The 18,620-nt window shown below is 41.2% G+C and overlaps 2 protein-coding genes across 5 annotated transcripts in view; one reads left to right on the plus strand and one right to left on the minus strand.

Moving 5' to 3' along the window:
* Positions 1-18,620, minus strand: part of LOC100114114 (potassium voltage-gated channel protein Shaker) — a 594,961-nt gene that overhangs the window by 9,733 nt on the left and 566,608 nt on the right. For 2 of the 4 annotated variants that reach the window (XR_004345120.1, XR_004345122.1), the window contains exon 9: positions 7,463-7,577. The exons of the other annotated variants lie outside the window; for them this stretch is intronic. The gene's annotated coding sequence lies outside the window, so the exon portion shown is untranslated. The remainder of the gene's footprint in view (positions 1-7,462; positions 7,578-18,620) is intronic. 4 annotated transcript variants of the gene reach the window in all.
* Positions 3,531-4,400, plus strand: LOC103316413. Its single transcript, XM_008209910.1, has one exon. It carries the CDS (start codon positions 3,531-3,533, stop codon positions 4,398-4,400), a length of 870 nt encoding a protein of 289 aa, XP_008208132.1.

Raw genomic sequence — 18,620 nt, forward strand, 5'->3', positions numbered from 1 at the left:
ACGTTACCTTGTCGCTCAACCAGGTCTCAGTAACAGCTATTACGTGGAATGGAGAGCGAGTGGATAAGAAAAGCCTGATCATCTCAATATGACCCGTAAGCGAGTTCGCATTAAAATGACAGACTCGTAGACCTTCGGACAGAAATACCTTAGAACCAGATGAAGACGTGGCAGATGAGCTTGATGGTGGGTAGGGTAGAATGATGTGTGTTGTAACCTCAGTGTTGGACGATGTTGGCAGCGGGCGGAAACCAGACTAAAAAAGTCTCCAGCTCGGCGTCGGTGTTGATTGTGGTAGCACGCTCGCTGTCATCGTTACAGCGCATGTAAAGTCTCCAAGAGAGAGAGAGAGAGAGAGAGAGAGAGAGAGAGAGAGAGAAAGAGAGAGATCACTTTTGGGTACTACCTTAATTAATGTTATTAAATTGCTATACAATATATACAGAGTGATCATGCTTAACGAACAATTTGTCAACAATTTACTAAAACTTGTTAACTATTTAAAATTTTGTCATCCAACCCCCAATCCCAAAGTATGAGCCATTGTGCTGAGGGGACTAGTTGATTGCTGAGTTATTAGTCTATCACAAACGTTGCCTCGGAGAAACTGGTCAAAATCTCCAAGTATCTAGCTTTACCGTCGCATGCGGGACTTTGCGGCAGCGGGCCATTTATTTCCCTAGCTACTCGTAAGATCAAAATAAATTCTGAATTAATTATGTAACGGTAGGACTTTCCCCTGAATACTGGGTAATCAGTGGGATCCAGGATTCGGATAGGGGAAAGGAATAATAATAAGTCTGTTTATGTATTTTACTAATAATAGTTCTGTATATTTCGTAATGAACGTAATAAACAATAGTTTTGGGGTCAGATGTTAAATCCCTTTTGAAACAGAAATCAGGTATGCGAATTGTTAAGAATATTTCGCCTTTACAATCAGAATTGTTTAAGCTAGCGCGGTTAACAATATACAATTAAGGCAACACAATTACGGTACAATAATGATTCTACGGTCACGGCATCGGTGTATCGGTTCGGTATCGGTATTACGGGTCAGTGACGGATTTTGAGGTTAGGAATTTATTCGGGTACGGCGGAGTCGTGTGCGCACGGTTACGTCGATCCGAATGCGTCACGTAGTAACGGTTCCGATCGCCCTGTGTGCGCACAGTTGCGGTCGGAATAGTTTTACGGTGTTTTAAGGTTATTCCTCGGACCTGTAGAGTCGTGAGCGCACGGCTCTACGAATCCGCGTCTCGTTCTTCCCTTTGCCCTATTTGCACACAGTCACAAAGGGAATCGTGAGATGTCGGCGTAAAGATGGTTCTGGAGGTTAGCAATTAACCTCAAGTTCACCAGGATGTCAGCGCACGACCTGGAGAATCGTCGACGAGAATATTGCTCCTTTCTCAACCCTGTGTGCTCACAGTGGCAGATGGAGCAGCAATGCATTAGGACGTAGGCTAAAGGGTTTCGGCGACGCTGGGTATCGTCCACGTGTGCTCACGTAGACGAGACTCGGTGTCGTTTGGATGTTCCGGGTTCTCTCATGATGGCAATCCGAAGTTTCGGGTTTTGGTGTCGCTAATATACGTGATTTGCGAGGTTACAGCTAACCTGTGGCAAATTTGAAGGGTCATAGGGAGAAGCTGGAGCCTGTCCCCTAAAGCCTTGTGATGGATGTATGAAGCCGTACTAAAACCCAGACTGACGTACAGTTTGGCAGTGTGATGGACGAGAGCGGCCCTCTTCACCTCAAACATCCTCCTTAAACAACTGAAAAGACATATTGTGAGGAGCGTCTTAGGTGCTATAGGATCAAGTCCAACAGCGGCACTGGAAATGCTGCTTAATGCACAACTACTCAGGGTGACACCAGCACATTCCTGTTTGACAAGAAATATAGAGTAAGCATCCTATCCAGGGGAGAATGGAATGACGAAAGAATAAACATCCTAAATGATGGAGACCTGTGGTATACAGATAGATCCAAAAGGAAGGATGCTGCAAGAGCGGGAGTGTATCAACGACAGAGCAGCGAAGGAACAATCTTGCCGCTAGGTTGACACGCCACCGTACTACTAGCGGAGCTGACAGCGATCATGTGGGCGGTGCAAGCAGCACTAGCTGAGAGCACGCGCTGCCAAAAGGAGATCCTGGGTGGGGAGACGATCTTAGGCTACGTGCCGAAGTGACTCGAGCCACCTTTGGCTCACGCTGACGGCGAAGATGGAAGGTCGGATGCCTAGCCAGCACCGACCAATCAGCTTGGCGAGTGCCTGCTGTCGTATGACACCTGCTGTAAACTCTTCAGAGAGCTGAACACTTTTGTTCAGGGGTGGGAACCTCGAGAGAGCGGAGGTGGGCTAGTGTGGCAGTGGGTTCTATATCCTGGAATGATGTACCCAGTCTGGCATCGCCTGCAGGCATGTGTTGGGGCCATGTCAGCTGCCTCCATAGACGGGGGGATCCAGGAGGTCGGACACATACCAGGACGAAGTTTGATTTCAGCATGGATGAGGCAACCGAACGGAACAATTTCAGGATGGAGGGGTGCGGCGTGCCTGCAGATGGAGATGCGGTCAGTGGATGTGGAAGTAAGAACCTGGTAGGTAGCCTGGCTACTATAAATGACACCGCGGCACACAATCGTGAAGGGACGGGCGATATAATCGGAGGGTCGCCACAAAACTGGGAGGCTGCAGAGAGGAAGTTGGAAGACCAACTACTCATAATACGCAGCAACCTGGTGAAGATGAAGGCGAACGTCCAAAAGAATGTCAGTCGCGTAATTACGGATGGAATGTGTGAGATCTATGAAGCTGTTGAGTTTGGAATGCATGAACTTCAACGTACGTTGCCGGCAAAGGATACGTGGGCAACCGTCACGAAACGAAAGAAACGAAAAGCGGACACGGAAACAGAGACAAATGCTGTACGCGGACGTTTTACTTTCTATACGACAGAGAGTGAATTTGACGGACAGTAAAGTGGACTACAGCTTGACAAAGAACAGGAGCGACAGGTTTTTCAGCAGACGATACAAAACGTACTGGGACAGACTGCCACAGTTAAGGACGTAACTTCCAAGGTGACACTGTAATTCATGGACTTGGACTGCGTCACAACAGCACAGGACGTCGCGGACGCGATCAACCGCGAAACGGGGACCACGACTGACCGAAATGTCCACGACGCGAATAAGCGCGGACAAGCCTTAGCTGTCTGTGAGTTTGACGCGGAGGAGGCAACGGATCTACTTAAGAAAGGCCGAATTAAAATCGGGTGGATTAATTGCCGGATCAGACCCAGGCTTCGCGTTCCGCGACACGTGAGGGTTGACTGCAAAGGACCGGACAGACGAGACTGCTGCTGGAAATGCGGCCGAAAGGGGCATGTAGGTAAGGCGTGCCTTCCTGCTTCCTCTGCGCAGGGCGAGCCAACCAAGATCTGGCACACGTGCCTGACACGGCCTCGTGCGCAGTATTCAAGGCAACTCTGACTGAATACAGGACGAAACAGACAAAATGGACCTGACAATACTCCAATGCAACCTGAACGGGAGGAGCGCGGCACATTCGCTGCTCCCGCAAATTGCGGCGGAAACGGACGCGAACGTGCTTGTGATAAGCCAGCAGTACAGAAACCTCTCCGAGCCATCGTGGATCGCTAGCAGCTCGAACACGGCGGCGGTGTCGGTGCAAGGGGTGAACGCGGCGCGGATTATAGACAGTGGGGCCGAAAAAGACTATGCTTGGGTAAGGGTGGGTTCTGTCACTATTGTCAGTGTCTACCTTTCTCCGAACAATAGTGCGCGCGAATACGAAGACAAACTGGAAGCCCTGGAAGACGTCGTCAGAAACCTTACTGGCTATGTAATCGGGGCGGGCGACTTTAACGCGAGAGTGATCGAATGGGGGATGCCTACGACGAACAGACGAGGACGACTGATTCTACAAATGGTCGCCCGACTAGAATTGGAAGTCATAAATCACGGAAACGTGACCACCTATAGACGACCCGGCTTTGGTAATTCTATACCAGATATAACCCTAGCCACGGACAGGATGTTGACAAGGCTGAGGGGATGGAGAGTGATCGAGAACAACACAGCCAGTGATCACCAGTACATCGTCTTCAACCTGACTAATGACGCCACGTCGAGGCAAAGACAGAGCATGCGGACAACACGATGGGACATTGGACGCATAAACAGGGACGAAATCAGGAGGCAACTACGGAACGTAGCAATACCTTCTGCGGATCTGTCTCAAGGACGGGCGGATCAAGCCGCGGCTGAATGGAGTGCTAATGATCTGGAAAAGTATCTGCAGCGCATCTGCGAGGCCGCGATGCCACGGAAACGATACAGACAGGACAGAAGGCAGACTTACTGATGGATGCAGGAAATTGCCGAAATCAGAAAAGAATGCCTCCGACTCCACAGATTAGCGGGAAGGGAACGGGACTCGGACGAAAGAGAGGCTATCTCGCGAGAATACAAGCTCGCGAGACGGCTACTTAGACAGACGATCAACAGCACGAAACAACGGTGTTGGAGACGACTGGAAGACGAAGTAGATGCAGACTCCTGGGCTACAAGATTGTGACTCGCAAACTTGGCGCCTGGAATACCCCCGAGATGAAGGACGTGGACACAATGGAGAGGATTGTCGACGATCTCTTTCCTACTCACCAGAACAGAACGGACGATACGACATGGACACCGCAGTGGAATGTCCACTTTTCACGGTGGCGGAGCTTGAGAATGCTGCAGCCAAACTGAAGCCTCGAAAAGCCCCGGGAGCTGACGGCGTGCCTGGGGAGCTGCTACAGATCATCGTAGCTGAACAGTCTTCAATGAACTTATGCGTTGGAATCAGTGTTATACACTCATCAATACTTAGCTTTTCTTTACAGGCGTCGGACATTTTAAACATCTGCTTCTCTCTCCAAATTACTGGATTTTCCCATTTAATGAGGTCCAATGTTACTGCAATTCTTCATTTTGTCCTTTCAATCTTCACCTCTCCCATATACTCATAGTTTGTACCTGGGTTTTGCTTAAGCTCTTTTAGCTTGTAGAAAGGTGGACTCTCCGCATCTAATCCGTGGTAGCTTGGCAGCCAGAATAGCGTTAGAAGCAATGTTCTCTACATCTTTTTAGGCGTACGGAGAAGATAAATTTATTTTTACTAATTGCTTTATCTATAGAATTTTTTCTAATTTATCTTTATGTTTAACAATTTGTTTTCTATTCGATGATTCTACTACTACATATTGTTTTCTCTGATTTCTTTTACTATAAACTGTCCATTATAATATTTATCCAATTTATCAAATTGTTTCTGACTATGCTTTGCATTTCTTTTAGACATTCTGTTAGTTCTTGTACGTAATCGTTGTGGGTTTCAAGCTCGAATTCGTCCGGCAATCGGAGGGGGGCTCTCGCTGGGCGCCAGTACACTAGTTCAATCGGTGTAAAATCTGTTAATGCATGTATTGATGTATTATACTCGTGCATGGCGAATGGAATGACTTTGTCCCAATCTTGTTTGCAAGACGCTTTATTCCTTAAGAAATCCGCTAAGACAGCGTGACTCCGCTCTAGCGACCCGTTCGACTGCAGATTATATGCAGTCGTAGTATTCAGCATGAACTGATAAATTTCGGACAACTTTAATAGTAGTTTATTTTGAAAACTTCTGCCTCTATCGCCTAATATGATACGAGGTACTCCATGTCGGACAAACAAGTATCTTGTTAAAGCGTTTGCTATAATTATAGCTTTTATATTTGAAATAGGTACAGCTATGCAGAACTTGGAAAATTGACATTGCATAGTGAGGGTGTGCATATTCCCTTGTTTTACACATCGGACCCACTGTATCAATGGCTACTTTATGGAAAACTTCCGAAGGCGTATCAGTGATAACCATGGGTTCACAGCTTTTTATTCTAACCAGATACCATTCACGGACACGTCTATACGTCTTACCTATTCCTCTGTGTCCTCCAAATAGACTGTTGTGATAATCCTCTAACACAGCTAGACGATACTCTGGAGCTAGTACTCTGCACGTTCCATAGCATAATGTTATCGCTATTTTAACGTTTTTAAAGACGTCCTTAAATATCTGTACTAAAGCTCTTCCAGAAAGTATAAAGTTGTTTTCTGAGCCCTCTAGTCCACCGAACATAACTCCTCTGCGCGTATTTCTCGGGCCCTAGTTGTACTATTTTTCTCAACTCTTCCTTCTTATAGTTAAATGTAACTGAGGGTTCAATATTCCGCCCTTACTATTGGAAGACGACAAGTCTTTCATAGGTGTTTTTAGTATACTTTTTGTTGGTTTCGTTTGTGCTGGTAAAATGGACTTTTCTTATGGGTTTATCTTGCAAAACTTCCTTAACTTCACTTTCTCCCAAGCTTTTGCCTTAATTTAAAACTTCTTCCGAATTAATCTCGCTTTTTGATTTCAAATTGTTTTCTATTAAGCTCGGGAGTTTCGACCTATTCCTTATCGGTATAGGCGGTGCATCCGACGTATCGTTGCTGTTGTCCACCGTTAGCGTGACACCCGTGGAATGCTCTTGCGGACGAGAACTCTGTCACCTCTGGCTTAGAAAAGGCCAGTCTTCACGGTATACTCGGCATTAAGCTATTACACTAACGAGCGCGCGCGAGATCGTTCTGCAGTATATAAGCCATATTGGAAACTCCGCGTGTCATACAGACCTGTGCATTCAGCACTCGGCGAGCGACTCGACCGCTTGTATTCTTCAGAGAATGGAGCGGTGTACCATGTGCCGATCACCTTGGACAACCGACTAGAGGCGCCAATCCTGGTGTCCAACACTACGATCCTATACCTCTTGCGATTTCATTTTATTATACAAAAATGAAAAATGGTTGGCAGGACAGGAGGTAGGTCATCTTTATTTATCTTGAGTTTCATTCTGTAGTTATATGCTGAAAACTTATTTCAAGGATTTCCTTTTTTTATTCATAGGAGTGGGTTAAATCTGTCGACCGAGACCAATTTCCGTGATCCGCGTGCCCCTAGCGCCCGCTCCAAGATCGAGCAGCTGCAGATGCTCATCGCCAACCGCAGCCAAGCCGCTACTATTACCAGGAGCGAGGTCTAATGTGGAAAATAGAGGTGTACCTTCACGCCACGTGCACTTTGGCGCCGAGTTTACCACCGGTAGAACTAGCGTTCTACTTCATTAATTGATATACAGGGTGATTCTAAAATAATACAAAATTTTAGTACCACCGTGATCAGCGTGAAAAACTGAGTCCAGGGGAATCGGTCCGAAAAATTTTTCTCCACTTTTCAATTTCCCAGTTAGAAAAAGAAAATCCCCCCACCGCTGCGCCAGGCGGAGAAGCGCGTGAGGAGAAGTGAATGAATATTAGTTGATTGTCGTCTGATTTTTTCAGTAGGGTGGCTACCTTTGAAGATGCTGACTATTTCTCTTCTGCTCGCTTACGAGATGTCTACAAGGGCGTTTTTGCGCGATCACCTTCTACTAGTCAGATCTTGCAGATGCGAAATTTTATTGCTGGTCTAAAACAGAAAATTGATCATTACATCAAGTAAATATTTTCGTATGATCGACTTGTATAAATATTTTTATTGATTAACTGTCTTATATGTAAAAATGTTCTATTTAAATAGTTTATGCAAAACGAAGCCTTACTCGATGATACTTCTGGATGAACACGTTTCTGAAATTATGAACAAGCTGAGGCTTTATGATGTCGTGAAAAATTTGAAGATGGTAAGACTAAATGAGAAAGTTAACTTTTTAAAAGAGATTATGACAAAAGCATGGAGCTCAGTGGGACCGTCAAATGGTGTATCATTGGCAAAAAGTTACGCGAGGAAGCAATTTGAAGCCAAAAAAGAAAATAAAGATTTGGATCTTCCAGATATCTGCAAAGGATATAGGATTATTCAAGTACGTTTTAAAGCTATATGATATCGCACTTTCATGTTCTTAATACCGATCAATTGAAGTCATCTAAACATTTGTGCAATAGTATTCATAGAAAAATCTCTTTTATACATTTCAGAATACGTTGATCATTTTAACAACATCAAAATTAAAAACTTTCGGAACATGTGCTTAGTGAACAAAGCTAAAACTATGCTTAAATGGCTAGAATTCACTAAAGCATTTATAGTTGACGGTTTGTACGGCCGAAATTCAATAGATATTGGCCAAATTAAGAAAATTTTAAGTACATCGAAATCATTTCAAGACGATGACATCTGTATTTAAGAAAACTTTTTGAGAATTGACGCTTTTAAAAGATTAAAATTTTTGGTGCAGTCGAAAAATAAAATGAATAAGTACACTTGCGGAAAATGCAAACGTGTACTTATCAACAACGCAGTTCAGTGCGATTCATGCTTGCTCTGATATCATTGCACATGCTTCAAAATCAATCTGGCTAAAATATCCGAAGTTGAAAAGAGTCATTGGTTTTGGGCTAATTACCTATGAATTCACATACATCGTAATCCAGTGTAGGTTGATATTCTTAAAAATAATAAATGCTATTAATAAACACTTTTGATTACTTTCTAAACAAAATTTGAACCCATCCACAATTCAGCTTTTTTAGGTGGTTAAGCGCGCATATGAGTCGTACGACTTCGCCGACTGCAATCCGTTTTCATGGTGTGAAAAATCATGTTTTGAGCTATTTGCGAGACACGCAGCCTAAAAAAGCTCTTGATATCGCTCGAATCCCACAGCGCGCTTCGTTTTTTCAATCTCAAGTGGACAAATAAGCTAGTATTTCTCGTGGCAAGATTACATGAGCCCTTAGGGTCACACGCCGTCTAAAAAAGCTCGCTAGATCGCCCGATCTTTGCGGCAGCAAAGCTTGCGGAGATAAGCGCGCCATTTTTTGAGTCTTCGTTAAGAAAAAGACTTTGTGTCACGTGCGGCAAGGCTGTGCGAGCTGTTCGCGAAATAGGCTACCCAGAACGCAGAAAAGCACGCAAAAAAAATCCCGCACATTTTACAATTTTTAATAAGTAAAAGAGCTTGTGTTTTGTGCGTTGCGGCTGTGCGAGCCCTTTGTGCGGAACGCCACCTAAAAAAGCTCTTTCGATCGATTGATCTTCGTCGCGGTGACGCTCGCGGAAAAGAGCGCACCGTTTTTCTAACCTTGAATAAGTGAAAGAGCTTGTGTTGCGTGCGGCGCGGCTGCACGAGCCCTTCGCCCAAAATGCCACACAAAAAAGCTCTTTTGATTGCTCGATCCTTGCGGCAGATAGGCCTACTAGAAAAATCCCGACATTTTTCAAATCGGTAAAAAAAAACTTGTGTTTCGTGCAGCGCGGCTGCGCGGGCCGTTCGCGAGATAGGCCACACAGAAAACCTTTTTTGATCGCTCAATCCTTGCGGCAGTGACGCTCGCAGAGAAGAGCAGGCCGTTTATCAAATCTTTAATGAGTTGAAGAGCTTATGTTTCGTGCGTTGCGGCTGTGTGAGCATTTCGCGCGACACGCCACCCAGAAGAGCTTGCTTGATCGCTTGATCTTGGCCGCAGAGAAGCCCGCTAAAAAAATCTCGTGGTCTTTCCAATCTTTGGTAAAAAAAGAGCTTGTGTTTCGTGCGGTGCGGCTGTGCGAGCCGTTTGCGCGATAGGCCACCCGGAAAAGCCCTTGCGATGACTCGATCCTTGCGGCAAAGAAGCTCGCAGAGAAAATCCTTCCGTTTTCCAATTTTTAATGAGTAAAAAAGCTTGTGTTCTATGCGGCGGGGCTGTGCGAGCGTGTGCATCCTTTATCTGTTAAGCCGACTAACGGGGTCCTAAAAAGAGTTCATCCAGGTTAGAAGTTTGTGGTCTCCGAACACCGTAAAGTGTCTACCATACAAGTAATGTTTAAAATAGACTACAACTTCTACCATTGCCAAAAATTCTTTTTCAGTTGTTGAATAACCACCAGATGGTCTTCTCCTGGTTCTCTTTGACTAAGTACTGCTCCTATGGCTTCGTTACTGGCATGCGTAGTTAATATGAACGGCTTTTCAATGTCCACTGAAACTAGAACTGGCGCCTCACACAGGGCTTGTTTTGGTATTTCGAAACTCTGGTCTTGATCGGATGTCCACTCCCACTTTTCGTTCTTTTGTAGAAGGGAATTAAGATGTTAAGCTTTATCCGCGAATTTTTCAATAAAGCGTCTATAATATTTCGCTAATCCCAGAAACTATCGAATTTCTGTTTGGTTCGTTGGTTTCATGAAAGTTCTTAACTGCCGAAATTTTACTGGGATCTAGTCTTACTCTATCTTTATCTATTATGTAGCCTAAATATATAATTTCAGGTGTTAAAAATTGGCACTTATCAATTTGTAGCCGTAAGCCTGCCTCTGATAACCTCTCAAACACTTTATTTACTTTTTTCTCGTGTTCTTCCAATGTGTTTGCATAGAATTCTATATCGTCCAGGAAAACGTACATTCCTACTTCCTGCAAACCCGATAAAACACAGTCCATCAACCGTTGAAAGGTTGGGGGTGCATTTGTAAGTCCAAATGGCATAAACAAGTACTCAAAATGGCCATATTCGGTGTTAAAAGCTGTTTTATTTATATCATCATGTTCTAGTTCCATCTGATGGAAGCCCATTGCTAAGTCGAAAACTGAAAAGTATTGTGCACTATCGATTTGCTCTAGTATCTTTAAAATATTGGGTAACAAGTTGGCGTCCATTATGGTCTTAGCATTCAGTTTTCGATAGTCTATGACTAAGCGAAATTTCTGTTTACCATCTGGTTCCGGTTTCTTGGGGACAATCCGACAAGGACTGCAAAACGGACTATTTGAACGTCTTATAACATTTGCGTGCAGGAGTTTTTGTAATCGACTAAACAACTTTTCGTCTTGTCCAGTCGGTCCTCTTTTATATTTAACGCGGACTGGTTCGTCGTCAGTCGTCCGGATTTTATGTCTTACACAGGATGTCCTAGGAGCTGAAGCCCCAGGCAGGTAAAACAAATGTGAATACTTCTTTACTATTCTTTGTATTTGCCTTAATCTTTGACGCGTGTGGTAAAATTTCTGTACCTTTTCCATGATGAACTTGACCCTCTCTTCCTGGTTCGTGACAGGCTCTCCTTCTAGCAGAAAGTCCAGAAAATCATCATCCACACTTAGATCGAACTCTTCAAGATGTTGCGGTAAAATTTCTATTTCTACTGGGCCTTCTCTTGTGTTAATTGCATAGCGGAACAATAACCCTTTTCATTGGTTACAGCAGCTTCCCCTATGAATACACCTGGGACAGTCTTAATTAGCCTTAAGCAGGCCTGTCCACTTACTGAATCTTCTGTAGCTATAATTCTTACGGGGACTTTGGCTCTTGCTGGTAACTTGAAGACCGTGATACCATTCGATTTATATTCGTTTAGATTAAACGGTTGGGTTGGCAGGTTCTGTACTATAGGATCGATGGCTTCAGACTCGTAAGGGAACTTCTTCTCCTCTACTGTTGTCTGGTAGGTGTTCTCAGAAGGTAGTCTTTCGGGACTTATCGGTCCGTATTTTATGTCCGCATCTACTTGATTTTCGGGGAAGTTCCTATGCACAAAAGGCACTAGAGGTATAGGGTGACTTTCGGTGATTAGAACTTCATGAAAAATGCGTTTCTTACCCATAATTGTTAATTTTACTGTACCTAAAGTGTCGAATCATTGGGGCGCTATCCCCATAATGTTTATAAATTTGTCCTATTCCATTACTATTTCTGTTCGTATCGAATCATGTTTAACAGCAGTAATCTCGGCTCCTGTATCAATGATGCACAGAGCTTCTGGTACCGCTAATTGTTCAATCACTATTTTTACTATTGGAGTTCTCTTGACTCTCGTCGTGCGTCGTATAATCTGTGTTAGTCTTCTGCTTTCTGGTTTGTCCTCGGGCTGACTGGATGCTGCTGCTGTGCCTATGAGCCCGTCATCGCGTCCTTCTGACGAGCTTCTTCCCAGTTTAAATGGTTCTTGTCTCCTCGGTACGGCGACACTGATCGATTCCTATCACTCTTGGGCTTCATCTCCTTGCCTTCCAACGGTGACCATGGCAAGTGGTATTCATAACCTTGCATTTGTCCTTGCATAGGATACTGCATACATGGATTATTTAATGGATAAGCAAACGGAGGATTACCCGGAGAGTAATAGTAAAACGGCGGTGGTGGCATATACGGCATATATGACGACGGTTGACGGCATTAGATGCTAGCATATTATATTGTTACACCGTATGACTCACCGCATACATTTATTTAAAAAACTGAAAATATGATAATCTCTAGAATACAAACATTAAAATTTAAACTCTCAAAATTAAAATGCATTGCGTGCGCTGTACGGTTTCGACACACGGCCAAATGCATGTCAGTGTCGATTCAGCGAAATGCTCAATCAGCAATTCGTGACGTGGTAAGCGAGCGCTACTTTTAACGTATACATTTTCCGTAATTTTAAGTTTGTAAATATTGTAAAAATTACGTTACGAACGAAGGTTTTAAAAAGCCTTGTACGCGCTCAAACGAGCAGTTTCGCGGGCTCCGTACGTTGCTGTTCGACAATTGGCGCGAATCAATTATATATCTGAATCAGTATCTTGCTACAAATCTCTATTAGTTGATAAATTATAAATTATTCTTACTTAGTTGAATAAATTAATCACTTATTTTGAAGACTTTAAATACGTTGGTGTGTGCAACTTTATTGTCGAGAGCCTTCCCTTCAATCAAAGACACTTTCAACGCTGTTCGAGATCAACGCAAAGTAAGTGAATTTGCTTATTCATTATTTGTTTATAAAAACGCGGGTTTATTTAATTATAGAGCCTAATCACTGTAACATATCATTACGCTCTTTATGTTATTTCTCAAACTAATATTCAGGACGTAACAATATCTTTCTCTCTCTCTCTCTCTCTCTCTCTCTCTCTCTCACGACGAGGAGGCATGCGTATATTAGAGAGAAGAGCGTCAGGTGGTGTGCTCGTAGATGTAAGCATCAGCGAAATTAAAGTCACTGCTTGATGTTGCAAAGGAATAAAAAATAAAAGGGAGGAGTAGGCTACAAAGTCAAGGATTTTTAAGGATCTCGAGTAGTCTAATTAAGGGGAATCTCCACTGGTTTTGAATTGTTCTTACCTTTTGCACCATCCATTGTCAGTTTTTGGGGGCTTGATTGTTGTGATAAAAAAAGGTTACATACCAATTTTGGGACATTTTCATCCACATATACTCAAGTAATGATATAAAAACCAATAATAATTAAAATTAAAATTCAAGGTTTTTAAAAAAGTTGCTTGCGCACAGGGCTTCGATGAAATCAATCCCAAAAATTTGAACATACATTTTGAGCCGTACTTAACAAAAGTTAGTATTTTTTATTACGAGAACTCTAATTGTTCATCTGTAATAAATCAAGAATCCATTGAACAGTAAAATTTTTTTAAAAAACCAATAATTTAATAATTTTAACTTCTTTTTAAAATGTTCTAAAGTATAAGTGTAAACATTTTTAAAAGGAATAATATAAATGCTTTGCACAAGGAACTTTTTGAAGTCAAACGAATAAGTTACAAGAAAAACGCGTTTAAAGTTTTATTTTTGTATGCAATCTAATGTAAAATATTTTACTCAACCGCCGATAACATTGGTATAACTTTGAGTTTTTACATCAGATTGGTCTCAAAATGTTCATAAAACTATAAGCAATTAAAATATATCATAAAAAAATTATATATAATTTATTATATATATATATATATATATATATATATATATATATATATATATATATATATATATATATATATATATATATATATATATATATTATATATATATATATAATATATATATATATATATATATATATATATATAATTAGAGATCCACCTTAAGTGACGTTTATTGGGATCTTGAACAGTCTAATCAAGTGACGTTTATTGATAATATTTTACATAAATTGAGTTATACCTAAATTCAACTCAAGGTTTATTTTTATATATGCTTGCGATATCTGGCACACTGGGAAAAGAAGACGTGCACGGACATTTAAAACGGTTTACGACAAATAACGCACGTTGTCATACTCGAAGCACACTGCACGCAGGCGGTGTTGAATTGATACATCAAATGCAAAGGTTAAACGCCGCTGCCTTATGTGCTCTCTCGTTCTTTTATATTATTGCGTGGTTCTCCTTTCTCTCTATCTAATCCAATCTAATATTTCTCTCTTGCTCGGTCTCGTGTTTTTTCGCACAACTCCAGGTAATTTAATTAATCTTGCTATTTTATTAGTTTTGTTTTAATAATATTTTTTTTATTTAAAAAATAACGAATCTTTTCTTATAAAAAGAATCTGAATTGTGCTAGTCTTCGTGGCAAATCTGAATTGTGCTACTTTTCACTGGAAAATTTGAATAGTGCTACTCTTCGTAGGGAGTGACGATATAGCCTTGACCTTCACTGCACGCCTAGCCCGTTTTTCCTTGAGGTTTTTTCCCAGCGCGTTACTTTATTATTTAACGTAACAGCACGTGTCGTTGTTATTTTCAAGACACACAAGCTCTATATTCAAATGAATTAGGAAAGTGTGCTTTTATAGGATGCTTCTAGCTTTTTTCGTTACACGTAGAATATAACGCGAACCTGGCGGCTGATATTGATTTTGATAACAATGGGAGAGCCTGGCTTGACCAATGGGTTAGAGCGTGGCTGTGAAATTTATTGCGCTACTGCAGACATCAAGTCTCTTTCTCTCTACTGGCGTATTTTTATCGACGAGCTAACTTGTACACTCTCTGGCTCAATTTCCAATTAAAATTTTATGCAAAACGTTCGAGCGTATGTGTTACGATTTTCATTCTGAATTTTAATCATAACTAGCGCGATTCACCTCACCCCTAAAGTCGCTCGGTTAAAATATATATTGCAATAGTAATAAAATTTAAGTTTTGTAAAGATCTTCTTTCCTACTATGAATTCTTAATATGAATAGAAGTAAAAAATTTCAAATAATAAAGATTTAAAATACGAAAATTAAGCATTGAATTTTAATAGAAGGTAACATTTTTAAACTGAAAATATTAAAAAAAACTATGACAGTCAAGAGAATAAATTTTAAATTGAAAACAAAAATACTGTCAACTCTTGTTATTTTATATTTCCTAATATTTCAGTTCAACATTTTCGTTTTAAATATTGTGTTCGGGTTATGTAAGAGCGGGAAGGGAAATTTTGAATTTCGCGCCGTAGCGCGGCGAGCGCTGCAGCGAGAGCGGTCGAGCGCACCCGCGCGCCGCTGTGGGCCTCTCCCGTTTGCGCGGGCTCCGGCGCGCGGGAGCACGTGCAGTTCAGTTCTGACAGCTCCTCTCGAGTAGTCAGTTGACATAGCGCCTTTTGTACTTGCCATTGCAAAAGCCTCTTTGTAAATTGCGTGCGAATAGAGTCGTCATCATCGTCCTTTTCAGGACGATAGACACTCTTTATTGTATTACCGTGCGTTGCGTAGTGTGTGTGTGCATTTTGCGTGCGGTGTGCTGTTTGTGTGAGTTCTTCGATTGTTGAGACTTCGGCCACGTGTAAGTTTCCTCGCCGTATCGATCTCCACCCGGCGATTGCTACCTACGCGGCAGGGCTGAAAAGGTCTGCCCGTGGTCCAGGATTGGTTCCCTCGAGAGGTCGAGGCGTCCTGCGACCGAGGAAGGTGCATCCCACCAACGTGTGGCCAGAGCTTTACGTCGCGCCGTCCACGTCTCGTTCTGCGAATAAGGTAAAAGAGCTCTGCAGCGTTCGACAGGTACCTTGCGGCCATAGTATTAAGTTACTTGCGTTTCTCTCTCTCTCTTTTTGTTTAGTCTAGCCTAGAGTCACTTTTCTTTGTATAATTTCCTTATTTCTAAAATAAAGCTATAGGCTTGTCCCGGCTTTTCTCTCTACTCCGTGAGAGTTTTTACGCCGAGGCAAGTCGTCTTTTTCTCCCGCGAAATTCATTGTGTTTGCGTTGATTTATTTACCCAACCTTCCCTCACTCATTCCACTATTTTGATTATATATATATATATATATATATATATATATAATTTGAACTCATTAGCTTTTGTTCAAATTGTTTAATTTCATAATTTCAGTTTTTTAATTTTTGCCTTTCATGCTTTCATTTTTTCCAATTTTAACTGATTATCATAAAAATGAAGACGCTAAAATATTAGTAAACAAATAGAAAAATATGATGTCTTATTATTATATATAGATCTAGTAAGCAACGTGAATTTATATTATCAAAAAAGTCATCCATGCATATAGTTATTTATCACTGGCGAAAACATTGACGTGATTTTGTTTACATTAAAATTTTATAGTTTTTAGTCAAATTGTCACATTCGATGTGACATTTGTAAGAAAAAGAGGTAAAAAAAAATTATGCTGCAAATCACTCAAACCAATGAATTAGTGCAGAAATACCTGATAAAAATGAAAATAAAAATGATACTAATGATGTACTTATTTAAAAAAAAGTAGAAATTATTCTAATTCTAAAAGTCAATTAAATGATAACCATTTACTTGAATTTAACAGCATTTCAAAATGTTACTTGATTTTTGATATGCAATCTACAGTTAGTTTTCAGAGGTTGTCTAATATTCGACCTATTGATAGACATAAGGAATATATTCAAATACTTTTTTTCTGGTTTAAGCACAAATGGACACTGCATTTGCTTGTGGTACAAAGGCAATGTAATACGAATTTTCGATCGTGTTAACAAAAAATGTCTTGATGATGATCATAACATTTTTATTGATAGGCTGTTTCCAAAGATACTTTACGCATACCTTTTGAACAAGTACCCCTGTTGAAAATAATGACGTCATTTTATGACATCATTTAACGTCATTTGTTGCTGCAAATTGGAACCTATTGTGACGTAATTATTTTTAACAGGGACACTATCAGGCTCATTATGATTGTGGTGTTTTTGCTATATCATTTGCAGCACCATTACTATCGTCAACAAATGCAGCAGGTATGTCTTGATACATGTCAGCGTAAACGTTTAATGGTAATTCTTCAGCCATGTTATGTTCGAACTTATCCGTTGGAAGCATTTCGACTCATTTATGGTTGCTCCATATCGTGTTAGCACATCTTTACAAATAAAGTCTTCTTTATGTGTGACTAATTGCCATGGTGAGGGATTACATGGAATCGTACATACAGCTGTAGCCGTGTATCATATTATAAGTAGAAGAGTTTATCTCTCTGTTCGCAAGATGTTTTTATATTGCAGGACTGCTGAACTGCGGTTTGTATAATTGTTTTGCTGTATGCGCATTATTTTTCGCTGCAACTACATTTCGAGACGTAAAAATCGCCGCGGCCAATGTTTAGGTGAAAGTTTGCTTTTTTCTACAGCGAGCTCGTTAAAAATAAAAAACGCGATTTTTAGATCGAAACTAATATTGTAGACATACACACGGACACTCTTTTAGTATACATTTTTGACAGAGCTAGTAACAACAACCGTGACAATATTGCCATTTATTTACCTTGGCAGTAAAATTGACGTTTGCAAAATACGCAAGACGCTTTCTGTGTTAGTCGTGGCTGCTCATGCTTGCAAAAAATGCTAGAACTAGAGCTTTTGTACGATAATAGTGGCACTAGTCTGCTTGTCGCTGGGGCTCTGACAATTAGATTCTCGCGCACAGGTCTTTCAATTGTTACTTCTGTGGATGTCCTAGCAATTACACTCTGGCGTACAGGTCTTTCACTAGATATTATATATTATAGCTGCTGTCGCAAAAATATTGTCGATGCGTACCACTTCTAAATTCTTGCGTACAATAACTAACTTTTGTTTTAACACTTTCTCCTCTTCCTTTTCGTAGCTGTCATGCGCGATTTTCTTGTCTGAGGGCAGATTCAAAAGAAATTGTAGAAGCTTCTTTTCCGTATCTCTTACTATCTCCATGTCTATGGTGGATGATAGCGGGAGAGATTTTTCTGGTTCCACTTCTGGAGCTAAAGCTATGTCTACTGTTGTATTTGCTACTGCAGTTACCGATAACGATGATGTTAGCAGGTTGTACATTATAGGAAACGACGTGAAAACAGACTCGTCAACTACGTTCACACTTTATATCTTCTTAAGCACTTAATTACAGCTTGTCAAAAGATGACAGACGGCTAACCGCCATAATCACAAATAAAACAATTCTTATGTTTTTCAAGAAGCACACATGCAGGTAACTATATGCTTCTTTCGGTGTACATGTACCTTGCTCGAAGTGTAGGATACACTGCGTTGCAAGTAGAAGCTGCCGGTTAAAGTATGACTCACTAACCAGCGATCTCAAAGCTTTCTAACTGCAAAACTTGATTGGGCAAAATAAAACATTGAAAAAATCGCTATTTCTTTTTGTGTACGAAAGTAATAATTGACCATGTGCTTTCCGAGAAAAAGCGTGTCTACATGAATATCAATTGGCGTTTTTGTCGTTTTAGCAGTAAGCAGTAACGCCTTATTAATACTTAAAAATTTTCGTGACCCTATACTGAG

The sequence above is a fragment of the Nasonia vitripennis genome, assembly GCF_009193385.2.
Source record: "Nasonia vitripennis strain AsymCx chromosome 1 unlocalized genomic scaffold, Nvit_psr_1.1 chr1_random0005, whole genome shotgun sequence".
NCBI classification, from domain to species: domain Eukaryota; kingdom Metazoa; phylum Arthropoda; class Insecta; order Hymenoptera; family Pteromalidae; genus Nasonia; species Nasonia vitripennis.